Below are 20757 nucleotides of genomic sequence, written 5' to 3' on the forward strand. Positions count from 1 at the left end.
AAAAAAAAAAAAAAAAAAAAAAAAAAAAAAAAAAAAAAAAAAAAAAAAAAAAAAAAAAAAAACTAATGCCTTAGCCTTGCTTGTAAGTAGAGGAAATGGTTGATTGAACTTGTGGTTTGCGATAAACGATTATATTTATATTGTTCTTGCATCTTCAATTCTAGGACTTCTTTGTAGCTGATGGAGAAGGTCTTCCCCGTACTCTTGTTGAGAAGGAAGCAAAATTTGCTGAAGAAATATTGGGCTTATATTCACTTCCGGTTTGTTTATCTTGTTGATCAAGTTTATATTATAAGTCCTTATTATAGAATTTTTCATATGGACCGCGTTTTCTAATTGGTGCACTTTTCTGCAGACTGAAACTATTATTCAACTGCTGATGAGCTCAGGTGGGGATATTTCTACGGAATTGGATCCGTGTAGTAATAATGGCAGTCTTCATTTTAACGATTCCCAGGCATTGGTACGAGTCTTATGCCACAAAAAAGATACGGAAGCTTCCACGTTTCTAAAGCGAAAATATAATCTCCCTGCTTCTTCAGGTAATTCTCTATCCATTATTGATTTCATAGCCTTTGGCACGCTGTTTCCTCCTCCACAATTGTTGAGAAAGAATGAAAGATAAAAAGGATATTGGAGAACTGATAACCAAAAATCTTGTTGCCCTTCATCTAGAACCAGTTACAACTATTTTCGAGTTGAATAGTTGAACAAGCTATCTTCCACCACCAAGGTTTCAAAACGTTATGCATTTTTTTTTTTATTAAAATATGATCCGATTTAGTCAATTGAGTTTTAGATTATGACCTCTTAAAATTTGAGTTCTGACCTCTTAAAGTTAACTATGCTTAAGCTATTTTTGAAATTGAATGCCTCCCAAAGTTGAAATAATCTATTGTATTTAAACTTTGTGAGGTCGTAACTATTAATTAACTAAATTGAGTGATATTTTCTTTATCCTGTGTAATCAATTTCTACATGTTGGAAGGTAGCTTGTTTGACCCTTTCACCCAAAATTGGTTGTAATTGATTGTAGATGAATGACTGTAGAGGGACATATTGTGATGAGGGAGGATAGAGAATAAAATGAACTTACAGGACAGGAAAAGTAAAATTAGGCAAGCCTTGATAAATTTTTTGGATTTAGGTCATTTCCAGCAATTATCCAGTTCAATAAATTAATTAGAAAATATGCCCTAAAAGTTTCTTGAAATTCTTGCAGATTATGATATGACCCCCTTGCAGGCCTCAACTCAGAGATGACATGACTTGTGACAAATTCAAAGTGTGATTCATAATTGATAGAAAATAGAAGGATTTAGCAATTTCCAACGATGACTTTGCACGGTGGCTAGAAAGAAAGAGTAGGAAGGGAAAATTGAGTTTGGTCCCATGTGGCTAGATTTTACTTGCCGAAGGCGAGTCTTATGGGTGATCCAATCAAGAGTGGAGTTTTGCCTATAAATGTACATAATATATTTCATTTTATAATAAAACGAAAATTGCATTTGTGTTTGATTATACTTAAAATGATCATTTTGAAGTATGGTGAAATGAATTTTTATTATATAAGTTTCTCAGATCCATTAACTCAATTCACTACATCATTCTTTCTATTAAATTAAATTGAAACTAAATAATGAAAAGATATAACCGATAGATAATTAAATAGCCTAAATTGGTTAAATTAATTGATATTTTTATACAAATTAGATTAATTGTATCAGTTTTGAGATCAGAATTGTGATAGGTCTAGTAATATATCCATTCTAACCAGTTTTTCATTTTCTAGGACATATACTTCGAAATTATGTATATACAAACCTAATTAGATCGAGTTTGAGATAAGTTTTGGGAACACTACTTCAAAATAATAAAGCACTTTCTTAACCAAAATTTTTTACTACCTAACCAAACGTACAAATTTCAAAAAACTGCTTTCAATCAAACACAACCAAACTTCCCATTGTTCTCCTACCTAGCTTTTCTCTTTATCCACGAGCTTTCCCTCAATAAAATCACAGCCTAAAATGGGTACACCAAGTTGCTTCTCCAGTTTTTTCACCACAAACACTTCTGGCTCCTCGCAAATACTCACCACCGTCCCCATCCGACCAAGCCGACCTGTCCGACCCGCTCGGTGTGCGTAGTGAATCGAGTCTGTGGGCAAATCCAGATTAACCACAAGGTCACATTCAGCAATATCCAATCCCCTAGCAGATAATTCGTTGGTCACTAGAACTCTTATTTCACCATTCTTGAAACTTTTCAAAGTAGTCGATCTTCCAAGTTTTCCGAGATCCCCATGTAGCTCTGCCGCATTCATTCCACGAGCCTTTAGCTTGAAGACGACGTCCCTTAGTTGCTTTGTATGGTTCATGAAAACCATCACGAATTTGGCATCGAGTGCATGAACACAACGTCTTAACATATCGACCTTGTGCTGCAACCTCGAAGTACAATAGTAGTGTTTTAAAGATGGAGGTAGAGTATCAATGGCGGTCTGATTCTGCAAAGTTGTGTTCGAAGTCGGCCCAGAGGAAGGCCCTCTCGGATTTACAGGTCCCATGAGAGGAACCGAGTCAAGAGGGGCAACCTTGTTGGCCTTGACAAGAAGAGGGTCACACCCCCAGCTTTTAGCTGCTCTTACTACTGAGAATGGCACTGTTGCAGATACCATGACTAATTGACGCTCCACCCTTCTTGCTTGAGCATTTTCTGATCCTTGTGAGTTTGCACCTGATCTTCTTCCAACATGTTCCAATATGCGATGCATGTCTTCCCGAAAATTAAATGAAAGTAGTTCATCGACCTCGTCTAAGATCAAGAAGCTACAACCATGGGTGTGCAGCCTTCCTGATGCACTGATTTCAGCAATTCTTCCTGGTGTCCCAACAACAATGGCAGGTTTGTTTTTCTTTAAAGCCTCCTCCTGTCTTGTTCGGTTTGCACCTCCGACAAGCTGCTGAACTACTTTCCGGTTTGCGGGTCCTAATATCTTCTCAAACTCCCTCACAATTTGCATTCCCAGCTCCCTTGATGGAGCTACAATAACAGCCTCTATCTCCTTTTTCTTTCCAGGTTCATCATTGTAATTGGAAGCTGTTTTCTTAAACGGGCCTATTTCTGAAAGGATGGGAAGAATATATGCCAATGTTTTTCCAGAACCCGTGTAGGATTGAATGACGACATCATGGTTTTTCAAAATGGTCGGAATCGATGCAGATTGAATGTCAGTAGGAACTGTGAAGCCTTCAATTTCTAACCTCTCTATCAACAAAGCTGGAAGACCAAGCTCAGAAAATGACTTGGCAGAAAATGGAGCCATCTCTGCTTCTACCATTTTTCTCACTCCAACCACCTTTTTTTCATTGTTTCGAACCATCTTCACTCTACTTTTCGGGACGTCCCGTGGAGAATCTAACTCGGTAACCTTATTCACTTTGCTCTTGTCTGTATTTTGAAACTCACTTTTGAACCCAAGGCTTGCTAGAGTAAGGGGTCCTTGGTTCAGCTCAGCCTTACTAAGACTAAACACACCACTGTGAAACCATGTCGATCGATAAACGCGAGGTAACTTTTGGAAGCAAAACGACTCTCCAGCAAACACAAATAACCTGCTTGGTATTAAAGCATTCATGTTTTCCACAGTTCTCCCTAGAAATGATTACATAAGCTGTGTAGAAAATAGCACAACTCTGATAACCCAGCAAGGACAATTGCTACAAAAATTCTCTGAACAAGAACGAATTCCAATTCAAGTAGATGATATCAAATACATTCTGAAACAAGCAAAACGAAAAAAATCAGTCAAGATAACAATGATGATACATCAAATTAACATTCAACTTTTATAAACAATTAAGAATCATTCCATCCAGCTTCCTGTCAGGCAGATTAACCTTTAAATTAACATGTAGAATGCGCTGAATCTGCACACACCATCAACAAATACTGAAGATTTTTGTAAAACAGGCGACAGTAATTTTAATTAATGATAAAGAGAACCCGAAAACAAGTTGGCATTTTATCAAACATGTGGTGGACAAAGCAGTGTGAAGCTATCAACAAGCTCGCAACATAGCTGAATTAATACAGATGCAAGAACTTCTTTCTATTAAAAAAACAACCGAAAATGCGACATTGAACTACAAACATTCCTGAACCACAACCCTTCTTTTCTTTTCCCAAGTACAAGCTCAAGTCAATTTTGATGCGGAAAAACGTAAGATATGGCAAATAATTGGAGCATGGAGGAGAATCCTTGAAACTTAAAGCAACAACAGCTAAAGAAAAAGCATGGAAGAGAAATTAAGTGTGAAAAAAAGATGAAAAATAGAACGGACGAAGAAGAAACTCCACTTACACTACACTCCAGAGAAATAATTCGACGGAAGAAGAAGAAGAAGAAGAAGGAGAAGATCCACTCCGGCTATGGTAATGGAAAACGAGTCTCCGGCGACGGCGCCCTCAGAACGGCGGCATGGAAGCGGATTTGGGGAAAAGGAAAATTAGGAGGAGGAAGGGTGGAGACTGTAGTAGTGCTATCCAAAAGAAAAATTAGATTTTCAAAAGCAAATAAAAAATAATTATTATTACTCAAAATTTCGCAAATGACTCTTAAACCCCTCAACTATGTTTCTACAATACACCCTTAAAATTTTAATTTAATAAATAAATCTATTTAATTTAATATTACAATTACGCCCCTAAATTTTTTATTTTTTCAATTTATCTTCAATAATTTATTGAATATTGCAGCCAACCTCTCGTATTTTATTAATATTACAATCAACCCCTTGTATTTTTTTTTTTTTTTTTTTTTTTTTGGATCTTCCAATAATAAATTTGTTTTTCGGTCACATTGGAGTAGTCATTTCGAGTTTAGTTCAGAAATTAATTTTCATCGAACCTTATACATGCGATTCTAATACTCCTCCGTGTAAGATTCCTCTCGATTTGAGAATGATAATCCTCGAAGTATCTTGATGATTACCATAAGACCTTGTAGAGATTATTCTAGTAGTTCTCGGTGTAAGATTCTCTTAGATTTAGAAATGATAATCCTCGAATTATCCTAAGAATTGTCATCAGACTTCATGGAGATGATTGTAGTAGTCCTGTGTGTAAGATTCTTTTAGATTTTGGAACGATAATCCTCACATTATCTTGAGAATTACCATCAAACCTCGTGGAGATGATTCTAGTTTCTCGTGTAAGATTCTCTTAGATATGGGAATAATAATCCTCGAATTATCTTGAGGATTACCATCCGACCTCGTGGAGATGATTCTAGTAGTCCTCGGTGTAAGATTCTCTTAGATTTTGGAATGAGTGCGTCATATGCTAGGAGCCCAAACTATGTGATTGAATAAATCCTCCTCTATCTGTTGCAGGTTGAGGACTCCTTCTCCTTCCCCTTCTTCAAACTCTGATTCATATTGTTCATAGATAAATCTCTAAGCAACGATAGAACAAAGAACAAGATCTATTTTGTATCATATCTAAGGGATTCCTAGGTTCGGGCTAAAGAAGTAATGTCACTCGATCATTATCAAATCGACTGGAATCTTTTTCTGTTTGTGAGGATCTCAATCCTAACAGAGTGCCTTCTACTTCTAATAGGTCATGAACTAAATCCGAATCATTCTCAACGAGTCCATAAGAAGTGATCCCATTTTTTTCATTCGATCCGGATAGAGACCAAAGGTCTTGAGCGACCGATCTGGCAAAACAACTCAAAAGATAAAGAAGTATCGTTAATTTCTTCATGCTCGTTTCAATTTCAAAGTACCATTTGTACAAATAAGAACTCCCTGATAATCCTCGAATTATCCTGACGATTACCATCAGACCTCATGGAGATGATTCTAGTAGTCCTCAATGTAAGATTCTCTTAGATTTTTGAACGATAATCCTCGAATTATCCTAAGGATTGTCGTCAGACCTAATGGAGATGATTCTAGTATTCCTCCGTGTAAGATTCTCCCCTAGATTTGGAAACAAAGTTCCTCAAATTATCTCGAAAATTGCCATCAAACCTCATGGGAATGATTCAACTATTCCTCGGTATCTAAAAGTAACCTTGATTTCACATATAAACCACTATCAAAATGTTCATTACAAAAATTAAATGGTATAAAATAGAAGGTAAGGTTTTACGTACACATTCCTCTTTACTATTACAATCATAAAAAAGTCCAAAATTAATCGAGTAACATTCTAAGGACAATCTAACTCTTATAAACAAGTTAAAGTAACTATAATGTCCAAATTATAAAGGAGACTGAAAGACGTTGAAAACAGATGTAGAGCGGAACGTCATTTTCATAAATTCTTTTCTTGAATGACTTTTAAAACATTAACAAAAACCATCACAACTAGAAGAAAAGCTTTGTGTATTCATCAGCTTCTTGTGCCATCTCCTCAAATCCTCTATCCATCCTCTTCTCATCCAAATCAATATGTTTCTTTAATGCTCTATCATTCTCATCCATCTACGAACGAACGAACGAAAAAAAAAAGTATAATATTCAATTTCGTCTAACATAAATCGTGCTACAAAACACAACACGACACACCTTCCTCGACAAAAAATGTGTCATTCGAAAATATCTCGAGTGTAGTAGAGACTGAATAACTTCAATGTAAAATTACAAGAATGATTCTTACTGCATCGTAGATATCATCATTTCTCGCAAAGTCACTGAACTTTCGTGGGACAATATGAATGTGAACGTGTGGAACACTTTGTCCTGCTTCGGGGCCATCCTGACATTGATATACACATCGAGCTAAGCGGTAAACATGTGGCTAAATGTTAGTAGAAGTCTAAAAGTATGAGTTATTTCTTACTTGGATGTTCAAGGTGAGGGAGGAAGCATTATGATAGGACTCCAATTTGCCACTAACTAGTTGGGTTGTGAGCCATAGGTCGCATATCTCATCAGCATTCAGATCCCCAAAGCGCTTAACCTCCCGCTTTGGGATCACTAACACATGTATTATTGTCAAAGCCAAAACCACATTCCATTTCTTTAGATGTGTTCTTATATCAAAATAACGAGCTACTTTGTCGGGTTGACATGTCTTTAGTTTAAGAGTCGATTCGAACTCAGCAATCCCATTAACAAAAAGAATTTTTGAACTATATTCATGATACGTCAACAAAATCGATCTTTTTATTAGGTCAACTAATAGTCAACTAAATATCGAAACTATTTAGAATTAATCGTTGCTTTTAAAATTTCAAGGGACTGAAAATTCTAGAAAATTATGTCAAACTTACCCTTTTAACTTTTTTTTTTTTTTTTTTTGAAGTGGTTAAAATAACGTTCAAAAAATTCATTTCAAATTCACTACAAATAGCCTGGGAAGAAGGATATGACCTGAAAAGAAACAAGATTTGATAGTTTAGAACATCCACGAACATGAGCGATTAATTACGATATTCATACAAATATAAGCATACCAGGAAGAACTGGACGAAGGTTGACCATTGCATATGAAAGATTAGTGGTATAGAATATGAACTTTGGATGTATTTTGTGAGGCCCGAATGTGTAGTATTCTGAATCTGATGTCATCCCTTTTGACATCTTTTATCTTTTCGGGTTCTATTGTAGTCTCTATACTCTACACAAAAACGTCATCGTAATTCATGTTTGATAAATTTACAGATCAAACTAAAAAAATCACATAAAAATTACACATGAAATTGAAATTTATTCAAATCCCCAATGGATTGAATTGGATCATCATCAAATTTCCCCAACATAATTGCCTGAAAAATATAGCAATAAAGAATGAAATAATTACCTTGTTGGCTGCACAAAAAATGGAGAGCAGAGCAAAACGAAGAAGATGATAGTTGTGAACAGGGAAAAAGTCTAATTGGGAGTGGAAATTATTCATTAAAGTATGCAAAGCTTTTTCCTTTGGGATTAAATTTGTAATATAAAAAAACCCATTGGATGAGCTAAGTGGTTTCGATGTCTATGGGTCGGGTTTTTTTAATATACGTTGGTTCTCTCTGCGTGGATGTGTTTGGACTAACTTGTCTGCTTCTCGATTAATTTTATAGAACAATGATTTGATTATGTAACGTTTGGTTGTAAAAATATGTTCTTTAAGATTTTAAATCTATCCAACGATAATTATATATCCATATTTTAGTAATATTTTGAAAAATATGTTCTACCTAATTCTAATAACACTTCAAAACGAAATTGGTATTATTTTTTATTTTTTATAAAAAATGGATGTGTTTTTTAGAGTTGAATTGTCAACATTTCCCTAAAGGACAATATTATTTAAATCTATAGCCATCAATAATGCAAAGATATTTAATTAAACGTTTGTTCATGATTAAGACGTTGATGGCCCTTGAGGTGTTAAAAAAAAATCGATAACCCAAAAAATTTGATCAACTTAATTCATATGGTTTAGGGTTGGATTATAAATTTATTTGGATTGAATTCAAATAAATGAAAAAATTATGAATTTCTTGGGTGGAACGAAATCAATTTAAAAAATAATAATTTTATTACCATACAATTATATATAGGTATATTTAATTTCATAATATATATTTTTTTAATTTTTTATTCTCCCTTTATAAGAAACTTCCACGACAAGGACAATTAAGAAAGACTAATTGGCTTAACAGTCGTGGGTGTGATGTCACCAGAACCTCTAAGGCCTTCTAGAGTGTTTCTATTACATGTAGAAACAGGTCAAGGCTAACGCCACAACTTCGTAAATTAGTCTTGAGAAGGGACTTGAGACTACACAAGTCGTTAGCTCTTCTATTGCATGTAGAAATGAGTCAAGGTTGGGGCCGCGATTTCATACACCTGTTTTGGAGATAGACTTGGGACTATACAAGTAGTTACCTCAAAGTGAGTATTTTTATTACTAGTAGAAATAGGTCAAGTTGACACCTGAAATTAGTAGATTGGTCCTAAAATGGGACTTGAGATTATACATATTGTTGACTCATGAAAGTTGTCCCTAGTGAATATGGTAATGGCCTCGGGCCCCGATAAGTATTGGAATAAGCCCGAACTTTCGAGAGCCTAGAAAATAAGTTCGTGATAACTTATTAGGGTAAAAATGCGATGAGAGCCTAAAGTAGTTTGCTTACTGAATATTTTTGGACTCACCCCTTTCCCCATTTTTTTTTCATGTGTTCATTGGCAACCGATCAAGGTGGAGGAGCGTTCGAGACTTGTGCGGTCTAGTGGTGTACGTGGGTCGAGTCGGATTGGATTGAAGGAATTTTTTAGACCTACCGAAAAGTTCGAGTTTGTTAGATTGGTAACCCAACCCAACCCAAAAGTTTCGAGTAGGGTTCGGGTTGTTTAAAAAATATATTTTATTTTCACCTCTTTCAAGTGCTGAGACAACCGACTATCGAGTGCTAATGACCACGAACTCAACCTAGTGTTGAAGACCACGGACCCTGCGAGACAAGACTCAACTGAGTGCAGAAGACGACGTCGACGTCGACGAAATTGAGACAACGGACTACCAAGTGATTGTTCATAGGTGAATGTTTTCCTTTAAAAATTATTTGTGCAGCTTTAGGGAAACATATTGAGTCATTCTTGTAAAGAACCCGAGAGAGATAGTCATTGAAAGATCGAGTTCCATTCGAGCCCCAAGAAGGTAATGTTTCAAGAAAACTAGGTGACTTTTGTTGGGATTTATGCCCTAAAGCCTTGTAATTAATTATTTAGTTTTTAACAATAATTTTTATTATTTTATTTGTAATTTAATCGTTAGCCATGGTATGGAAATCCAAGGTTATTAATTAATGTAATCTTGAACCGTATGTGGTTGACATACAAGAGGATTGTGTTAAGTAATAACTTAAAGAGTTTATAGTATATGGATAAGGTTGGGTGCTTTATCCTGGTAACACTCTTAATACGACCCAATTTGTAATTGTTACAAATGATTTGATCCAAATCGTTCATGTGGAGACATGTAAGTGGGGATATCCTATACAATGAATTTGTATATATAAGACTGAACCAATAAATATTTAATCTCTCTTATAAATCCGTTAATGAGAAGATTAATATTTCACATGATGATTATATGCGACTCGATCTTAATCCTGAGTGAGTTATGAACTCGTGCCTGTGAGAACTTGTCCTTTCATTTACATGGGCCAGAATGACTCTTTTAGCCAAATCAATGTGCTTACCATTTTGGGGACTCGACCAAATAGGGAGTTGGGAACATAATCTCATGAGATGAAATTTACTCTTTCCATATAAGGAAAGTAGATGAGTTGTTCTCTTAAATACTGATTTCGAGACTTGAACAATGGGGCCCACCCTCTCATTGGCTCGAAAGGGACTTGGTTTATGATTGGATCATAAACAAATTGTTCATTAAAGAATCAGTGGTACTTTGAAAAATGTAATTATAGGGGTAAAACGGACTTTTGACCCAATTGTAATTATAAACAACTCGTGAAGGATCGACTTGCTTGTAATGGTTATATCAATGGATATAACTTGTCCTACGGGGCATAAGAGTGCAACTCTAGGTCTATAGTGGAGTAACCTATAGTTAATGAATGAAAATTTGATTAATTAAAGAGTTTAATTAATTAATTTTATATCATTGGAGTTTATAGTGCAGTAGGTCCATAAAGTTCCCTTGCTAGCTCATAGTATGCTTAAAGGTTCAATTTATTTGAAATAAAATTTGAAGTGTTTAAATTGATATTTAATATATTAGATATATTAAATATAAAAGAGAAAAGAAATTTAATTTGAAATGTTAAATTAATATTTAATATATTAGACCTATTAAATAAAGGGAGAAAATATATTTAATTTCAAGGGTTAAATTAATATTTAATATATTAGATATATTAGATATAAATAAAAAAAATATATTAATTTGAAGAGTTCAAATTAATATTTAATATATTATATATATTAAAAGAAAAAAAATATATTTATTGGTATTCGATACAATTAAATATTAAATTAATTAATATATTTTGATATATTAAATAAAAATATATTTGAAATTTGAATGAGATTCAAATTAATTAAATATATATTAAGATATCTTATAATATTTAAAAATAAGTTACATAAGGTATTATATCCTAATGTATTAAATATGTAAATATATTATTTGACAAAGATTCTCCAAGAGTCCCTGTAAATAGAATACTCGGGTTGAGCTAAAACACACCGATCTCTTCCACTTTCTCTAGAGAATGAAATTACATCTTCAGAGAATTCTCGAAACTATTATTCTCCAATTCCTTTGGGATTTTCCTTCAAAAGGCTCCTAAACTTGTTCTAGCAGAACTCTCCACCTCTCGCCGTTCTTAAAGCCTTGACTCTTCTTCAGTTTTCATCTTCATAGTAGCACAAAATTTCTTGAAGCAATCAAATCATATTTGGCATGCAAGAAATAAGTCCATGTTTTTCGACTAAATAAGGGTCATGAAATATTTCTTGTTATCATTTGATGCTGGAGAGATGGGACCACATATGTCTGAATGAATCAACTCCAAAATCGCTTTTTCTGTTCTTTCTTTTCTTGCGGATGGAAAAGTCTTGCCTTTGTGTTTGAGTCACAGCAAGGAAGAATTTGTGGAATGTTGAAGAACGTTTGCACGGTTGGAATACTCCAAGAAGTCTTCCAAACTAGGTTTCTACAAAGGTAGAGTTCTTACTCTTATATTTATTGCTATTGTTTTAATTCATAATAAAAATAAAAACGGTCCCAATGCTTCCGCTACGTGAATGAAGAGTTCATTCCCTTCAACTTTGTGCATGAAATTTTTTCTCACAATTATTTAAATTACATGATTTTAGTTCTATTAGTGACCTAGATTGGGCCTAATAATGCCCTTATCAAACATTAAGTACAGAATTCAGTATCATCGAGCTTAACTTAACGTCGAGCTTAACTTAAACCGGATAGTGCGTGAAAGAATGCTACTTAACATTAGTGTCACTTTCGTATGTGGAAGAGCCTGTTCCTCCATAAACCCACCTTGAGGTGGATAAGAGACCACAAAAGTAGACACATTAGTCTGCCACCACACGAGTCACTTCTTCTATATTTATTGTGCCTTTATAGTCTAATAAAAGCCTCACCAGCAAACCTTCCACAGTGGACCTTCACGCATGATGTCGTACTATTCTTCGTGAGATTGATTTAAGATAAGGTTGCACCTTTAATATTCAAGATTGATTACCCCATCTTGAGATTCGTGCTCCAAGACCCTCAATAAAACTCTTTTAATTGAAATTTTAAAAGAAAAAATAAAAAAATTTGCTCATTAAAATTCGGTCATTACAATTAAAAGAAAATTTAATTGATTGTTTGTAATAATTAATGTCACACAATAATGACAAATTATATCCGTAACTTAGAATTACCAAAAATATGAGTATAATTTTTGAAAATAAAAGGATTAATTATAATTTATTTTGATCATTAAATCACAAATGGAAGAGTGTAGGATGGTAGATGGGATGTAAGGTTATGAGTAATTGCGAAGCACATGCATGTGGAACCCTCCAAAGACTATTCTTAACAGCCGACAAAGTGGATATTTTGTTAAGTGGTTGAAATGTTAGGAAGAAAAAAGGATTACGCAATCTAACACCTTCAAATTCAGTATAAGAATAAGAAGAAGAAGAAATCTCATTCGAAGTTATTGGAAACATTGCAATGGCGGAATCAATTCTATACAATATTGCGGCACCCTTGTAACCAAATTGGGCTCTCCTGCACTCGCTGAGTTTCAATTGCTTTGGGGCCTCGAGGATGAGCTTACCAAACTCAAACATACCATTGAAGCCATGGAAGCTGCGCTTCTTGATGCAGAGGAGCAACAGTTCAAGAACCATGAAAAGAAGAATTGGATTTCAAGGGTCAAGGATGTTTTCTACGATGCCGATGACTTGATTGACGAGTTTGCTTATGAAACCTTGAGGCGGCAAGTTATAGCCGAAAGTAGAAGAGGGGTGAAAGAGGTACGCGAAGTTTTGTCTATGCCTCATCATATTGCATTTCGTTTTAAAATGAGTCACAGAATTAAAGATATTAGAGAAAAACTGAATGCTATTGATGTCGATAAAACACAATTTCATTGCTCGAAGAGTGTTAGAGATACTCGAATTGATGAGCTGAGGGAGACTCGAGAGACTTACTCTATTATACATGATGATGAAGTGGTTGGTAGGGAGGACGACAAAAAAGCAATTATGGATCTTCTGTTAGATACAAATATTGAAGCCAAGGAGAATATTGCAACGATTGCCATAGTTGGAATGGGAGGATTGGGAAAGACCGCACTTGCACAATCTGTCTACAATGATGAGAACACAACAAAACATTTTATGTTGAAATTATGGGTGTGTATTTCGGAACAGTTTGATGTGAATGTTATTGTTCAAAAGATTATAGAGTCTGCAACAGGAAAGAAGCCTGAGATCCTTCAAATAGAGTTTTTACAAAGTGAACTTCGAAAGCATATTGATGGGAAAAAGTACTTGCTCATCATGGATGATGTGTGGAATGAAAATTACGAGAAATGGGTTAAGCTTAAAACATTGTTAAAGGATGGTGCAAAAGGTAGTAGAATATTGATCACAACACGTCATCAGCGAGTTGCAGAGACTTTTGATACAATTTTATCTTATGTTTTAGGGCAATTGGACTATCAAAGCGCTTGGCTATTGTTTAAAAAAGTGGCTTTCAGAGATGAGAAACCAGAAAAAGAACTTGCAAATTCAGATATAGTCAAAATTGGAAAGGAGATTGTGGCAAAGTTAAAAGGCCTTCCTCTTGCAATAAGAATCATAGGAAGTCTTTTGTATGCTAAAAAACCAGAACATCATCTTTGGTTGGCTTTCAAGGATAAAGAGTTTTCTCGAGTTTTGGAGCAAAGAGAAGAGGCACAATTCATGCTATCAATATTGGAGCTCAGTTATAATCATCTTCCATCGAGTTTGAAGCAATGTTTTACATATTGTTCTTTATTCCCCAAAGATTATATCTTTCAAAAGGATGATATGATAAAGCAATGGGTGGCGCAAAGTTTCGTTCAATCAATTGGAACAATTGAGCCAAATGATATTGGAGAAGATTATTTCATGGAATTATTATCAAGATCATTCTTTCAAGATGTCACAAGAAATGAGATGGGTGACATAGTAGAGTGTAAGATGCATGATTTGATGCATGATCTTGCTTGTTCAATAATGAAAAATGAATGTGTTTCTATGGAAGTGAATGATAGGGTGGTCATTGAAAGAACCAGACATATCTCAATTTACCGTAAATTCGGTATAAAATTGGAGTCCTTGAAATTATTGTTTGAGGCAAAAAATTTGAGGACATTAATTATTGATGCTCAAGGATGGCAAAAAAGTCCTTAAACTAATATTTACCAAGTTTTTGCAATTAAGAACGCTGAGGTTGAATTTGAGCATTGATTTGACTGTTCAAGTATTGCCTAAATCTATTGGCAAGTTGAAACATTTAAGATATTTGGAAATATGTCAAATTGGACTTCGTTTCCTTCCGAACTCTATGAATGAATTGTATAATTTGGAAACACTTATTCTTGATGGGTGTATATTATTAGAAAAGTTGCCGAGAGATGCAAAAAATTGGAGGAAGCTTAGGTATCTAAGCCTTGCTAGTTTGAATATAGAATTCCTTCCAAATTCGATAGATGAATGGAATAATTTGGAAACACTCGTCCTCAAAAAAATGTTTAATGTTAAAAGAATTGCCAAAAGATATTAAAAAATGTGTCAAGCTTAAGCATCTTGATTTAAGTGGTTGCAAATCTTTGACTCATTCACCCAAAGGACTAGGTGAGCTTACTGGTCTGATGTTGGGTGTGATTTAAGTGAGTTGAATAGACTGAGCAAGTTGAGGGGATCATTAACCATTAAAGGTTTGGAATTTTGTACAATTGATGATCTAGAAAAGCATCATTTTAACTTGCAACAGAAGTCGGATATTCGAAAGTTGAAGTTTGTTTGGAATTATTCCAAAGATGAGACTATGAATATTTTCGTAAATAATGACTACAAAGGAGTGTTAGAATGTTTACAACCACATTTAAACGTTCAAAAGGTACATATATGTGGATATCAAGAAGTCAAGCTATGTGATTGGTTATCCTCTAATGTCCTTGTTTACTTGATCGACATAAAGCTTTCAGATTGCGTCAAATTAGAATCTCTCCCACGATTCGATCAATTTCCACTTCTCAAGCGTTTGGGCCTTCAATTATTACCTTGCATTGAGTACATTGACAACAATAATTATCCTTATTCGTCCACGTTTCTACCATCCCTTGAAAAATTAAGCATTGTAAACATGCCCAATTTAAAAGGTTGGTGGAAAGGTGAAATTTCAGCAGAATCTTCTCCAAATAGTGCCTCCTTTCATACAAAAGTGCCTTGCCTTTGTCAACTTACAATCGATAATTGTCCTAAATTGGCTTCAATTCCTTGGCATGCACCTCTAAAGAAACTCCAAATAAGTATGGTTAGTCTACAACTACTTGATACAGTAATTGAAATGACGGTAAGTCATTGTGTTGAAGAGTCTTCTTCTACTCAGTCTAAAGTATCTTCTTTTGAACTTAGTAGAATGGATGATCTTGAGTTTATGCCAAAAGAGTTATTCTATTATTTCAAAAATCTTGAGCAACTTACGCCGAGAGATTTCAAAAGCTTACAAATGTCTTCTTCTCTCGTACAACATCGTACTCATGAATTACTATGGAAAGAGTTTCAAAGTCTTCGCTTTTTACATCTTTATAATATACCCAAGTTGGAGTATTTGCCCAATGGGATACAACATGTGACAACTCTTCAAACCATTCGGATAGAATGGTGTCTAAATTTAAAAACTCTACCCGAATGGATGGGCAGCCTTACTTCACTCTCAGAACTATCGATTATCTTATGTCCAATGCTCACTTCATTGCCAGAAGGGATTCACCACCTCCCCTCTTTAAAATCATTGAAAATTTGGAACTGCTCTAAATTGGGAAAGAGGTACGAGGAAGGAAGAGGAGAAGATTGGCAAAAAATTTCTCATATTCCTCGTGTAAACATTTTATATCTTTGGCATTGAAGAGAAGAAAAACTTATTCATCCATCAACCATAGGCATTATCAGGTACGTAAAGTCATTTTGCGTTAATTATCTTTATATTTCCTAAAAACTAATTATGTAATCATTTCAATCAATTTCCTTGACTTGAATCTTTATGAACCATTATTACAGCACATCTTACTGCATTCTCTCGAACCTCATATGCAAGACATCAAGAATTATATTGGGGGAGGATTACAATTATATTGCTCTAAAATTATTCGTCCTTCAAAATCCGCACTTAAATTGAGAATAATCTTCATGCAACAAAAGAAAATGAGAATATCAGTTTGATGTGTTGCTTCCAATCATTCAGGTACGAATCCTTTTGCTGTTAGTGCCCCCATTCAAAGTTGTTGATTATTATTATTTGTGCTCATTGATTTGTAATTTTAATTCATCGTTGTTCAATCAATTGGGTAATGTCGTGTTGGTTTCTTTGGTAGCATTACCAAATTGATTCTATATATGGTAGATGTCTATCATGAAATACTTTTATAAATTCATATGATTGATAATTCTTAGTTAATACGAGAGATCTATATAACTTATAGGTCTTAATCACTAATAATTTCATTATTGATAAGCATCAGTCAAGGATATGTTTATTGTTGGTACGCTTATGACATTGAGATATGTTTGATTGATTATTTATATATTTTACTTTTCACCTGCTTCAATGTTGTTGGGCTTAAGATTGTTTATATTCATGAATAATTTTAGCTCATGTTTGATAGTTTGTATTACATTATTATACATGCAAGCATGTAATTTTGTTAACATCAATTAAGATTCAATGTTTTATTAACATTTCGAGTTTTCCATCGATATACAAATAATAAGTCAAGATTCATTTGAGGCAAAAATATGAGTACATCATTTTTAGTAGTAATATGTTGAGAATATTAAGAATATATTAGACATTGATCAATATTCATTCTAGATAGATGCACGAGTGTATCATTTTATTTATATTTTGAATATTTCAACGGTATATCACATATGGATAAACATGTAATTAAGTTAAACAAATAGTAGTATATCATATGCATATTAAACATTAATTAGCATTTATTTGAGACATATTAAACATTAATTAGCATTTATTTGAGACAAACACAAAAGTATATCATTTTAGCAGTATTTTGAATATGGCTAGTGAAGGGGGGATTGATTGAATAATTGATGGGAAGATTGAATAATGAAGAGCAAGAATGCTCTATATATATAGACAAAGAATAGAAAAAGATATTTAGAAAATCTACCTAAAAAATCTGCCGAAAATCTGGGAACAAACCCGTACTCAAATAAAAAACTAAATCAAATCAAAATTAAATAAAATCAAAACTAAATCTAACTAGATTTAATTAGATACTCATTGACAGCAATCTAAACAAATACGTGATCTTTAACACTCCTCCTTGTTTAGATGCTGTGAACTCCAAGCTTTTTTCCGAACACCCATCTTGCTCCAATTATCTTTTTATTTAGAGGTCGATCAACCAACTCTCAGATTTTGTTTTTCTCGATTACCGAAAGCTCCTTCTCTAATAGGTGCATCCTCAACCAAAGCATCTTGTTGTTCATCTTCAGACTCTTTTAGTCGTTCATCTTCAGACTATTTTAACATGCTACCAAAATGAACATCTTGGCTCACAATAACACGACTAGTGTGTGGTTGAAAAACTCTGTAAGCTGTGGATATAATGCTATACCCAACAAAGATGTCAACTTCTGACTTTTTGTCAAGCTTATCATGCTTGACCTGTGAAATGTAAGTGAAACAAAGAGTCCCAAATACTCTAAGAAGCTTTAAAGAAGGTTTGTAACCATACTAAACTTCAAATGGTGTCAGGTTCTTCATAACTTTTGTTGAAATTCGATTTTGCAAGCGCATAATAGTGTTTGCTGCTTTTCCCCAAAAACGTTTTGGAAGATCCTTCTTATGAAGCATGCATCTCATCATCTCTATTATGAATCTATTCCTCCTGACCATTCTGTTGAGGAGTGTATGGTGTTGTCAATTGATGTTCAATTTCAACCTTTTCACAAAACCTATTAAAAGTTTCTGAAGTGTACTCCTTGCCATTATCTGATCTTATAGTCTGAATCAAGCATGAACCTTTATTCTCAACTTTGGCTTTGAATTTCCAAAATACACCCGCAACTTCTGACTTTTGCTTCAGCAAGAATATCCAACACATTCTTGTTAGTTCATTAATAAAAGCAATGTAATAAAGATTACCATTTAATAATGGTGTTCGCTGAGGACCACAAAGATCAGTAACTAGTTACAGCTTTTTCGAGCCTCTCCATGCCTGTTTAGGAAAGGGTTGCCTATATTGCTTCCCAAAATTACAAGCACGGTAAGGAGGCATGTCCTCATCAATGTCAGTGAGTTCTTCTACCAGCTTCTTTGATTGGATCTGAAGCAAACCTCGATGATGAAAGTGTCTAAGACTTTTGTGCCAAATCTCAGTGGCACTAACTCTGGATATAAATGCCGTCGGATTTAGAGTAAAACTTTTTCCTTCCATTTTGACATTGAACAAGTCTTTGCCACTAGCATCTTTGATCAAGCACGGCTTATTCTCAAACAACACTTCATAACTTGTTATAGCTACTGTGCCTTTTCCCTTGACTTCCAAGTGTTCACCATTGCCAATCCTCACTCTCTTATCTTCGATGTCTCTTAATTCCTCAAAAGACTCCTTGTCATATGTCATGTGATTTGTGCACCCACTGTCAATCAACCAACTCTCGCTTGATTCTTTGCCTGAGGAAGAAGTGACCATTGTTGACTCTGGCAATTCGGAAGACAGTGTCGACGAAAAATTGGCCGAAGGTTTCTTCGAAGGAAAAATTAGCGGAAGTAAAAGGAGAGAGAGTGAGAGATTCGCTGATAATGCTGAAGACTCGATGTTTTTATTTTACTTCAGTTGAACGGTTTAAATAACAAATCTAATTACAAAAATAGAAAAACCAATTATACAAAAATAGAAGAAGTGGACGAAGACTTCGCCCAAATTGCCAAAACAATGGCTCCTAGAATCACGCTTCTCCATTCGCGTGAATTAAGATGTAACTAAATAAGGCATGGCTTTTATTTAACAATCTCCTCCTAAAAGCTGTACTTTATTATTTGAACTCCGATCTTTGAGCGTAGTTCTTCGAATTTCACCCGCGCCAGGGACTTGGTGAAAATGTCTCCAAGTTGTTTCTCTGTTAGGATGAAATCAATCTTGATGAGCCCTCGATCTGCACATTCTCGAATGTAGTGGAATCTGATTTCTATGTGCTTGCTCCGGTCGTGCAAAACAGAATTTTTGATCAGGGAGATCATAGCTTTGTTGTCTACGTATAACATTGGTGGATCGCTTTCTCTCCCAATGAGTTCTTCCATTAGTCGTGCAAGCCAGATCCCTTGTGTTGCTGCCATCGAAGCGGCGATGTATTCTGCTTCGCAGGAAGACAAAGCAACCACCTTCTGTTTTGTTGATTGCCAGCAGATCGCGCCGCCTGAGAGAAAGTAGATCATTCCACTGGTGCTCTTACGATCATCAACGTCACCGGCCATGTCACTATCACTGTAGCCGACCAGCTTGAGTTTCTCCTTTCCGCTCCCTGCACAATATCTCACACCCCAGCCTCTAGTTCCGGCTACATAGCGCAGGATGCGCTTGACAGCCACTAGATGCTCCTCCCTAGGTGCTTCCATAAACCTGCTCACATAGCCAACAGAATAAGCAAGATCAGGACGAGAGTTTACCAGATAGCGCAGACTCCCGACAATGTTGCGGTAATTGGTGGAGTCGACTGTCGTCGTAGTGCCGGCCTTCCTTAGTTGAAGTCGGGCCTCCATTGGCGTCCTGGTAGGATTACTGTCCACAAGCCCAGTTGTGTCCAGCAGCTTCCTCGCGTATGCACTTTGGCAGATGGAAATGCCGGAAGAGTTCTGTTGCACTTCGATGCCAAGGTAGTAGCTGAGCACACCGAGATCGCTCATCTCGAAGTTTTTCGACATCTCCTTCTTGAACCTTCCGAGGACTCCCACGTCGCCTCCAGTGATTATGAGGTCGTCGACGTACACTCCCACGATCAGTCGCTTTTTGCCGTGGCCGTACGTGTACATGCCATGCTCAGAGGCACAACGTTTGAAATTCAGTGACAGTAGGGTACTGTCGAGCTTCGCGTTTCAGGCTCGTGGGGCTTGTCGAAGCCCGTAGAGTGCTTTGTGCAGGCGCAGTACCTTATTAGGGTTGTCGTTATCCAGGAAGCCAGGTGGTTGTCGAACATAGACGGTCTCCTTCAACTCTCCGTTAAGGAAAGCAGACTTTACGTCCATATGGTGAACCTCCCAAGAGTGATGTGCTGCAATTGCCAGCAAGAAACGAACGGATTCTAACCTTGCTACTAGCGCAAATACCTCTTCGAAGTCCACTCCTTGCTTCTAGACGTAGCCCTTCGCCACCAGACGAGCCTTGTGCTTCACAACTTCTCCTTTTTCGTTGCGCTTCAGTTTGAAGACCCATTTGAGCCCTATGGCTCGGTGTCCCGGTGGCATATCCTCCAGACTCCACGTCTG

At 35.5% G+C, this 20757-nt stretch overlaps 5 protein-coding genes across 10 annotated transcripts in view; 3 read left to right on the top strand and 2 right to left on the bottom strand.

Moving 5' to 3' along the window:
• The window catches only part of LOC111447738, an 18956-nt gene extending 17435 nt beyond the window's left edge, over nucleotides 1-1521 (top strand). For 4 of the 5 annotated variants that reach the window (XM_023087058.1, XM_023087070.1, XM_023087109.1 and 1 more), the window contains 3 exons: nucleotides 165-260; nucleotides 356-542; nucleotides 1223-1521. In XM_023087058.1, coding sequence (XP_022942826.1) covers nucleotides 165-260; nucleotides 356-542; nucleotides 1223-1263 — 324 coding nt within the window. In that variant the 3' untranslated portion in view covers nucleotides 1264-1521. Of the gene's footprint in view, nucleotides 1-164; nucleotides 261-355; nucleotides 543-1036; nucleotides 1148-1222 lie in introns of all 5 variants that reach the window. The other variant, XR_002711319.1, reaches the window with a different exon arrangement.
• Nucleotides 1522-1801: 280 nt separating this feature from the next.
• On the bottom strand, nucleotides 1802-4555 carry LOC111449598 (DEAD-box ATP-dependent RNA helicase 47, mitochondrial). Its single transcript, XM_023089561.1, has 2 exons — nucleotides 4367-4555; nucleotides 1802-3782 (listed from the first exon to the last, which is right to left on the bottom strand). Exon 2 carries the CDS (start codon nucleotides 3638-3640, stop codon nucleotides 1979-1981), a length of 1662 nt encoding a protein of 553 aa, XP_022945329.1. The 5' UTR covers nucleotides 3641-3782; nucleotides 4367-4555; the 3' UTR covers nucleotides 1802-1978.
• A 1607-nt stretch (nucleotides 4556-6162) lies between these two features.
• LOC111448778 (bifunctional bis(5'-adenosyl)-triphosphatase/adenylylsulfatase FHIT-like) lies at nucleotides 6163-7928 on the bottom strand. Its single transcript, XM_023088522.1, has 5 exons — nucleotides 7819-7928; nucleotides 7470-7635; nucleotides 6856-7002; nucleotides 6673-6771; nucleotides 6163-6497 (listed from the first exon to the last, which is right to left on the bottom strand). The coding sequence occupies exons 2-5, from the start codon at nucleotides 7596-7598 to the stop codon at nucleotides 6381-6383; spliced, it is 492 nt and encodes a 163-aa protein (XP_022944290.1). The 5' UTR covers nucleotides 7599-7635; nucleotides 7819-7928; the 3' UTR covers nucleotides 6163-6380.
• A 4704-nt stretch (nucleotides 7929-12632) lies between these two features.
• LOC111448599 (putative disease resistance protein RGA4) overlaps nucleotides 12633-20757 on the top strand; it is a 16373-nt gene continuing 8248 nt past the window's right edge. Inside the window, exons 1-2 of the mRNA XM_023088283.1 lie at nucleotides 12633-14411; nucleotides 17898-17903. Of these exons, the coding sequence (XP_022944051.1) occupies nucleotides 12852-14411; nucleotides 17898-17903 (1566 nt within the window). The 5' untranslated portion in view covers nucleotides 12633-12851. The remainder of the gene's footprint in view (nucleotides 14412-17897; nucleotides 17904-20757) is intronic.
• On the top strand, nucleotides 14438-16852 carry LOC111448619 (putative disease resistance protein RGA1). Of its 2 annotated transcripts, XM_023088313.1 has the most exons (3): nucleotides 14438-15998; nucleotides 16062-16196; nucleotides 16305-16852. In XM_023088313.1, exons 1-2 carry the CDS (start codon nucleotides 15070-15072, stop codon nucleotides 16150-16152), a joined length of 1020 nt encoding a protein of 339 aa, XP_022944081.1. In that variant the 5' UTR covers nucleotides 14438-15069; the 3' UTR covers nucleotides 16153-16196; nucleotides 16305-16852. The 2 variants fall into 2 exon arrangements, with proteins under 2 accessions (XP_022944081.1, XP_022944072.1); XM_023088304.1 differs by having other exon boundaries at nucleotides 14438-16196.

The sequence above is a fragment of the Cucurbita moschata genome, unplaced genomic scaffold, assembly GCF_002738365.1.
Source record: "Cucurbita moschata cultivar Rifu unplaced genomic scaffold, Cmos_1.0 Cmo_Scf00001, whole genome shotgun sequence".
In the NCBI taxonomy this organism is placed as follows: Eukaryota; Viridiplantae; Streptophyta; class Magnoliopsida; order Cucurbitales; family Cucurbitaceae; genus Cucurbita; species Cucurbita moschata.

What these genes read in the sequence shown, in the direction of transcription:
- LOC111448619 (XM_023088304.1), top strand. Translation starts at nt 15,070, where the DNA reads ATGAATATTTTCGTAAATAATGACTACAAAGGAGTGTTAGAATGTTTA.
- LOC111448778 (XM_023088522.1), bottom strand. Translation starts at nt 7,598, where the DNA reads ATGTCAAAAGGGATGACATCAGATTCAGAATACTACACATTCGGGCCT. An exon ending in TTCGTCCAGTTCTTCCTGGT is followed by an intron (nt 7,003 to 7,469) that starts ATGCTTATATTT and finishes TTGACAATAATA; the next exon opens with CATGTGTTAGTGATCCCAAA. An exon ending in CCCTCACCTTGAACATCCAA is followed by an intron (nt 6,772 to 6,855) that starts GTAAGAAATAAC and finishes TATCAATGTCAG; the next exon opens with GATGGCCCCGAAGCAGGACA.
- LOC111449598 (XM_023089561.1), bottom strand. Translation starts at nt 3,640, where the DNA reads ATGAATGCTTTAATACCAAGCAGGTTATTTGTGTTTGCTGGAGAGTCG.